Source organism: Theobroma umbraticum, unplaced genomic scaffold (assembly GCF_002168275.2).
Source record: "Theobroma umbraticum cultivar Fairchild unplaced genomic scaffold, ASM216827v3 scaffold_30.0, whole genome shotgun sequence".
In the NCBI taxonomy this organism is placed as follows: domain Eukaryota; kingdom Viridiplantae; phylum Streptophyta; class Magnoliopsida; order Malvales; family Malvaceae; genus Theobroma; species Theobroma umbraticum.
Window position 1 is genome coordinate 8,187,151 of NW_018397254.1, and position 8,838 is coordinate 8,195,988.

General features: G+C 32.0%; 1 protein-coding gene across 1 annotated transcript; it reads right to left on the minus strand.

Moving 5' to 3' along the window:
- Nucleotides 1–430: 430 nt before the first annotated feature.
- Nucleotides 431–1,145, minus strand: LOC110423543 (glutamate racemase). Its single transcript, XM_021437769.1, has 2 exons — nucleotides 1,029–1,145; nucleotides 431–892 (listed from the first exon to the last, which is right to left on the minus strand). The coding sequence occupies exons 1-2, from the start codon at nucleotides 1,070–1,072 to the stop codon at nucleotides 604–606; spliced, it is 333 nt and encodes a 110-aa protein (XP_021293444.1). The 5' UTR covers nucleotides 1,073–1,145; the 3' UTR covers nucleotides 431–603.
- Between the last annotated feature and the right edge of the window lie 7,693 nt (nucleotides 1,146–8,838).

The following is an 8,838-nucleotide window of genomic DNA, read 5'->3' on the forward strand; positions in this document are numbered from 1 at the left end:
GTCGGTATTTCCGCGACAGATTTCTTTAAATATCTTCAAGATAGTTCAGCTGTTGACTACGTAAGAAGAAATTTTTTTTGTCGTAGGCTTTTTAACGTGGGCTTTTGGCTTAAACGAAAAGGAAACTCATGCCAAATTCAAAGTAAATTGGGCTGAAATTAAGTATATATCTTGTAAGTTGGTTGGCTCATTTGCATCTCTAAGCAAATGTTCACAGAATTTAATACTTAAAATTTATACCATTGAGTTGATATTTGTATCTTTTTCATGCATGCATTACCTTTCCATTTCACTCTTATTATTAGAGCTGAGCTTACTAATCGGAAGAGAAATTTATCCATGGCCTAATTTCGATCTTTGAAAGTGAAATTAGGAACGTTATTGAGTTACATATTGGGATATCCTTTCCAACTAGGAAATATTAATAGCATTTAAAGTTGAATTTACTTTCACTATTAAGTTGTTTCCTGCTGTCGATGCATGTAGCAGCACGCAACTGATGATTTCAGCTAAGGCCACAATATTTATTCACAAACCTTCCCTACTATAGTAGTTCGTTCATTAAGCTAAAGGTACTTTGGTTTCAGCTATATATTACGTGGCTCACATATTTGCATGGCAATAGTGATGATGACTTGAAACTTGGTCAGGGTCTGGTTTCTCAACACCATCAACGTTCCTGAGCCAAAAAGGCGAACCCAAAGAAGCGGCGTCGTCTGGAACATCGTTCATCACCCATTCATGGCCTTTTGGAAAGTATATCCCACTCTTCGGATGTGGAACCCAGGACGACGAATCTTTGATATCCTTATCCTTCGTTCTCCTGTCCTTGGTAATCTCCTTATCTGCGCCCGCTATTTTGCTCAAAGAACGCTCAACTACCTTTGCTCCCCTGCATGAGTTCGCCATCAAATTAGTTAATATCAGAACACTTATTCTCAATCGCAGTCATGTTTGGAGTTCATCTTCTCAAAACATAAGCAAAAAAAGGGCAAAATCTACAGTAAGAAAGCGTAGAATAACGTTACCTAAGCATTAAAATCTTAGATTTGGCTATAGCAGCTCTTCCCATAAACCAGGGCTAAAAGTTTGAAGCCCAAAAGACTAAACGAGAGGTCTCGAGTATCTTGAACGAAAATGATTGTAATGAAGGCACAGGACTTGTTCACTTTATATAATGCTTTGAAAGTGCAGTCCTGTACTTCTGTATACGAAATTTGAAGAATAAATTCTCATAAGGTGGATATGGTGAAGGTTGATGGAAAAAGAAAAAGCCGGTGATTGAACGATTTGTGGCCAAAAAACCATATGCTAATATTATTGCAGATAATATACCATCTCCACGTCCTATAAAATTAATAGCAAACTGTGGTAAAGAGAGAACGCGTTAAATAATTTTGATGCTTTGTCTTCTTGCTTAGCTCGTTTAAGGACTTAGGAATATTGGGCATCTTCTATAAACAGTGACAAACTGATGTGACAGGTTACTTATCGTCCCTCAACCGCTGTAACTGGCGAATGGTTTGAGCACGGATTCCTTTGCTTGCGACCAACTCCGTACGTTTATACTGTTCAAAGGTTGAACGAGGGAGAAATTTGAGAAAGTAGAATGACCCCTTTAATTCTCATCTAATTTTTCCAATCAATGAAGAGCTCTAATTATAGTCAGGTTTTAGATGGTGTTGGCTTGTTTTCTCTTAAATTCAGAGAGAAGTATTTTAACCTATCGGAATCCTGACAAATCAATCAATCACTGATCTAAAGCAATCACGGGTGGTGATGATAGGGACGGGATTTCTTTGAAATTGAAAGCACCCTTTCATCTTTGCTAATATATCTATTTTTAATTCTGATAAGAATATTGAAATATATATAAATTAAATAATCATATATAAAGTACAATATTTCATGTGCATGTTCCTATTTAACTTGATTTCTCCAAATTCGAACCACCACCATGCACAACGAAAAGACTTTTCAATGATATTGCTTTGGCTTCAAAGATTCGACTTTAAAATATTATCTCCTCTTACAATATTTTAACTTAAAATTAATACAAAAATGGTCACAACGGTAAAGTTCTGAGCTAAATTTTAAAAATTTTCAATTGAAAGGTCTTCACCTTCAGATACTGGAAAAGGAATATGAACCTTAAAAATGACACTTGTAGTTTTTTTTTTTTGTTGGAAAATCAAAAGAGAACTTTCATTAATCAATGAGAAAATAAAGGGTTCCCCAAAGAAGAACAAAGGCAACGTCCAAAAGACTGAAAAAAAGATAATATGCCCTTAAACAAAAACCAGCATATTTTCCACTAACACCTTGAAGGCATCAAAAAGAGACCCATCAGAACATCAAAGCAAAAAATAACTGGGATTGCACCTTTACAATCAGCACACAATATGATTCCAGCAACAAAAAACAAAAAAAAAAAGAGACAAATTCATGACTATACAATCAAAAAGGTTCAGAGGAGTTTACCACCAGCCAAAGAGGCACACCGCAAGCACACAGGGTTCGTAATCATCTTGAGACGGATAGAAACCAGCAATACACAGCCATTCTAAAAAATCAGCACTCCAAGAAGAAGTCATAAAACTGGCAAAACTTGTCACGCCTTAAACCCAAAATTTGAAGACATAACAGACATCACTTACTTATGAAAAGAATCCATAAACATGTAAAGCAATAATATCATATTTAATCGATGTAATATTTTCACAATCTTTTTCAAATTTACGTTTTACAAAACTTTAAGTCTCAAAATATAATATTAAAATACAATCCTCCAACAGATACAAATTTTTGATCTAGCTAACATCTATTTAATAAATTAAAAATTGATTACTCATATCATAGCTTATAATTATTCAAGAGCATATGTTAATCTTGCTAACCAAAACTCTTGCCAAGCAAATCTAACTCCCAAACATGCAAAGATCTTGAAATCTGTAAAATGATGAGAATTAATGGAATGAGTACAACTACTCAGTAACTAACTGATATCCTTTTAACTAGGTTAAGCATGCTCAAAATACTTAGGCCAAAATTATTATTACATATATAGGTATCAAAATAAAATTTTAGGTAATCTCCTTTAGAAACAAATATTTCAAAATTTCATTTTTAAATTACAAAAGTAAACATAATTTCACTTCAGATAACATAGCTAATACAACTTCAAAACTTTCAAATAATAGAACAAAACATAATTTCACATTGATTTTAGACTTTATTGGTCTCGTATAACATACTAGAGCCATACTTAATCCCTATGGCATAAATCATAATCATATTAAAATCACAATTAACTCCAGTGGCATGGATCATAAGTATGTCAGAAGCAATTATTAGTTGCTCTAAAACAGATATCACAAATACTATTATTCTGTAACCTGTAGTGTAGTTGGGAGATCGATCTCTAATCACAGAATACATATCGACATGGTCAACATTTAACCCCCATTGGAAGGATCGTAACAAAACCATACTAGGAGACAAAACAAAAGCATATATTTTTAAATTACTCGAATTTCACAAAATAGTATATTTACTTTGTCAAAACTTATCTCTTGCATATCAAAAACATAATCGTTTCAAACTGAATATTCACAAAAGTAGTCATATATGCATACATTGATAAAAATCACGTTCCAGAACAAAATTGAAATCATATTCAAAAAATTACTCATAGAGATCGTATTTACTTACATATATTAATATGTACACCTGATTTAACAAATCATAAAACAAAATATCATATACAAATGCGAAAATCATATTGAGGTAAATTTTAGGGTGTGAAAACATTGAAGGGATATCAATCACTTACCTAATTCGCTAAAACCAAAACCAAAAGCAAAAAATTAAAATCTTCTTGAAGCCTATTTGTTAAAAATACTTGAAATTAGAAACTAACATTGCTAACTTATCAAAATGAATCATGACTTTTTATTGGTCATTCCAAAGACATTTAGAGTGTAGCACTGCTTTCCCTAATCAAAAATCAATTTTAATTCCTTTAATAATTTATAAATACATAAAATATTCAAAACTTAAAAACTCAAAGATTATAATACAAAATTAGTAACAATATGAGGTTGGGTGAAAATACTTTAAATACAAATCAAAATTTAGATTTGAAGATTTCTAAGAAATATTTCAAAATATGTCAATTCAAATTAATTTATCAGATAAATATTTATTCATAAAAAGTTCATTAAAATTCAAATATCTTAAATTTCTGAAGTTTCTATCAAAATAGGTCGAATAGAGGTAAAGAATAATTTTTCAAATAATTAAAAATGACTTCTCATAAATTCTAAAATTTCATATTTTCATAGTCATTTGGCTAACTTCAAACACTTATAACTCTTAACCTGAATTATTTTTTGTGATAAAATCAACACCAATTTGAAGTACTCATATCATATTATAACACTAAAATTTGTTTTGACTAAAAAGAACACAAGATTCCTAAGTTTCAAAAGCCAAAAATTTAGAAATTATCACAAACTTATCCAGATTTATAGATTTTCAGTATTAACGAATCTATTTTGAGGCTTTAATTCTCTTAACATAGGAAGCCCTTAATCAAGCCATTGATGCCAAATTAAACACCTCATTTCACACTACAAAAGTCCTGAAAGAAACAATTCAAAATGTTACTAGAATATGGAGTTTCGGTAACCAAAGTTGGGTCATCAAAACTGTTAAAATTAAGTTTTCAATCAACTTTAAAAATTTGTATCTTTTTAACCATAAAGCTAAATGAGATGTTACAAAAACCATTGGAAAGATCCTTTCAAGACCTTTCCACTAGTACCCATTATGCCACTGAAAAGTCACTAGAATAGTATCGAATTTGAATGAAAGTTGAAGAAATATAAACTAAAATTAAAGCCTAATCATACCTTAATTATTACTTTCTTGAATAATTACTTTCTTGAATAATTCTTTCCTTACCTGTTTTCCTTTAAATGTGTAACTGCCTTTATTTAAATTGTTTTACTACTTTTTATTTTTAAAACTGACTTACTGATTGATTTTTATTTTAAAATGTGATAAGATATAATTGATTTTTTTTAACGTTATAACGTAATCAGACTCCAATTAAAATAAAACTACTCTATTTGCTAAAAGGTCCTTATATACACCTATTATATTATAAATCCAATTATTTTATAAGTAATTTCAATAAAACCTATTTATCAAATTTAAGATTTTGTAAACATACTAATGTAATCGTATTTTTGGGTTGGGGTATTACAGAACCAACATCCAAGAGATGAAAACTGTATGCATGAAGCAAAGGGGAAATGAGTTTCTTACTTGAAAACATGAAAATATCATATGAACAATGCACCCCATCCTTTATTAGCCTATTTGCACTTTGATTAGCATCTCTCTTAGTGTGCTTAATATTCCAATTGCCAATAATCTTTTAAATCACTCAATTTACAAAGTCCATTTCCTTAATCTCCAAGGTGCTGAAGCAGGGACTTTTATCCATTTAACCACATTGCATGAGTCACTTTCGATCAGCAAGCTAAAATCTTTTTTCCATTTAGATGCAGTAAAGATGACAAAAGCTTCCTTGACAACTCTGTATTCGACAAGGTTGGAGTCAACTTCACCAATGTGTTTGGAAAAAATAATTTTGATCTCTCTATTACTATTCCGCAATAAGCCGTCTATACTAGCAAGCCCAAGACATCTTTATACTACTCCATCAACATTGAACTTTAATGATCTCTCATCAAGGGTAGTCCATGAGATGTTTTTAATAACATTTTTATTCTTCTTAGGCTAACCATGAATTAAGGGCTCTCTATAAATATCCAAAACTGAAAAGTAATCACCTAGCCATTTGGCATTAGACCAAGAAGCTATTTTTACTTTGACTAAGTCTAAACATTGATCAACATTCCATTCTTTACCACTAAAGATGACTTTATTTCTACATTTCCAAATACACCAAACAATAGCAAAATACGTAATTTTCCAAATTCTAACATTAATATTACCTAAGTTACAATTATTCCAAACTTCGAAAAAGGTTCTAATGTCAATGGGGACAACCCATTCACAATCGCATTACTTCCACCATCCCACCCAAACACTCCAAGTTTCTTTGCATTCAATAAATAGGTGACAACAAGTTTTTTTATTGAGATTACAAAGAACACATAGACAAGGGTTATTTCGTAAAATACCTTTTTTAGCCTGCTCGTCTTTAACTGCAATCTTACCATGCATCAATTGCCAGACGAACACTTCCATTCTAAAAAGTGCTCGTCCTACCCTGACATATTTCCATATCTTCTCAGTTTTTTCCTTAAGACCAATAGCCAGCTTACAAAATGATATGGTAGTCTACACAACATTGACCTCAGATTTCCAAATTAATTCATCTTTAAGCACTTTACTCAGGTTGGAATTTCTTAACAGCATACCTTAATTGCTCACATTGCTCATTTTCCTAACCGAAATGCCGTCTTCGTAAATTAACATTTCAGACCCAAGAGTGTTCCTCCCAATGTCCAAAATCAGCGACTTTGCCATTTTTATTAATAGCCAATGCAAAGATTCTCGAAAAGCCTTGACCTAAAATGATCTTGTTGACCTATTCATCACTCCAAAAAAGTAGATTATCGTCTTCACCCACTTCAAAACCAAAGTTAAGAACAACTTGTAAGTAAAACTTGTTAAAAGGGGAAAGAGGATTAAAAATGTGCCTCCATAAGGTGGAAACTCTCTTGTTTACACTCTTGTTTGGCAAAAGAATGGAAGGATTGCTACCGACTTTGTCAATTATCACCTATTTCCAAAGACTATCAATCTCCTTCCCATACCTCTAGATCCATTTGTTAAGTAAAGCATGATTTTTCACGTTGATATCTATAATACCAATACCCCCACAGTTCTTGTAGTTACATACCTACAAGATGAATTTTTCTTTTTTGGTCATCCTTTTTCTACAAGAATTTATGTTGTAATTTTTCAAGCTCTTTGTTTACCTTATGAGGAACTTGAATGAGGGAAATAAAGAACATGGGCAAGCTGGTCAAGACAAATTGAGTAAGGTGATCCTACTTCCAAATGATAGCATTTTAGTCTTCCAACTATCAAGCTTTCTCTTCATTTTTTGAAAGACTGGATCTCAAAATCTAATTGAGTTATATTTGGCACTTACGGGGAGCCCAAGGTATGTGGTGGGTAAGTAGCCCACCTTACACATGATCTTCGTAGCCTATTTTCCCACCAACCTCTAATCGATCCCAATTCCAATAAGATGACTCTTTGTGAAATTGACTTTAGGACTTGAAACACTTCAATAACATTTAAGAGTCCTCTTGAGAACTAATAAATTTTTAAGGTCCACATCACAAAATAGGACTTTGTCATTTGTATATTGCACATGTGTGAGAGACAAACCATTTATCCCAATCATGACTCCTTTGAAAATCTCGATGCTCTCCACTTTACATAACATGGCACTGAGGGCTTTTCCTACAATGTTAAATAAGAAAGGAGAAAGGAGACATCCTTTACCGAGGCCCTTTTCCATACCAAATTATCTTGATGGTGAACCATTGACAAGAATAGAAATTTTAGCTATGAAAATACCCTCCTTAATCTAATAGAAATTTTAACTCCAAACCCCATATATCCCATCACATGATCAAGAAAGTTCCAACTGATGTTATCGAAAGCTTTTTCAAAGTCTAGTTTTAGTACCATAACTCTGAAAATATGTTTTAACCCTGGAAGTTAGGAATCCAATTAACTTCCACTAACATGTATGTTTGCATAACTTTTACTTATCATTTTTTAGAATTGAAGACTAAGTTTTTGTTAGACTAAGCCCTACAAGCCAATTTGTGGTGGTATGTGAATTGCAATTTTGAGATATTCATGTACGACATTTTGTTATTCATAATAATATTGAGGTAGTTCTTTATCCATAAGTTTGTGATTTAATTACTTTTTGTACTTATATAGATATAAATCATGGAACTATATATGCCTTGCAAAAGAACTGTATTGAGATATAATTATGAGATCTTTATGCATCAAATCATTATTCCTAAAAGTTCTTGATTATTGTATTATTGAGACAGAGCATCAATAATGCTCAAAGATCGACACATGTTATGTTCCTTTCTTGTGAAGTAAGCAATCGCTTTTATAGGTTGAAATAAAAAAATAATTGGAATTAGCATGTGGGCGCTTACCATTGGAGAGAGAGTTCACTAAACATGACCTGCCATGAGAAGTGCATTTAGTTCCTCACTCAAGTACCTGTGCAATAATTCTCATGTGTCAATTGTGTAACCACTTCCTAAACTTGAGACACCAAGTTGTCCTATATGTGGAGTACTATGCTTTGATTTCATTCCTACAGATGCCTAACTAAAGATGTCAACACATGATGTTTTTAAGTATAGTATCAAGCATATGAAGACAAATGAGTAGTCAAGATAGGAATCATCACCCCAAGTGATTCAAAGAAAAATAGCTCATTAGTTCTTAGTTGATATTAGCTTAATCAAATCCATGGCCAAAGTGATTAAGAGATTATGAAATGAGTTTCATAAGTCTTTATAAAGCTAATGATCAACTACAGGAATAAATATGGAGGTCAATAAAAGTAGGCACTGCACCAAACTCTTATCATTTTCGGGATATATGATGAGGCAATGAATTACATTAAAACACTATACATTGAAAGGTTGTCAAAGAATCTTTTAACTCTCCTAACAATTGAATGACCATGATGCATTACTAGGTGTTAATTATAGTCTATGGAATTGAATTAGTTAATTTAAAATTGAA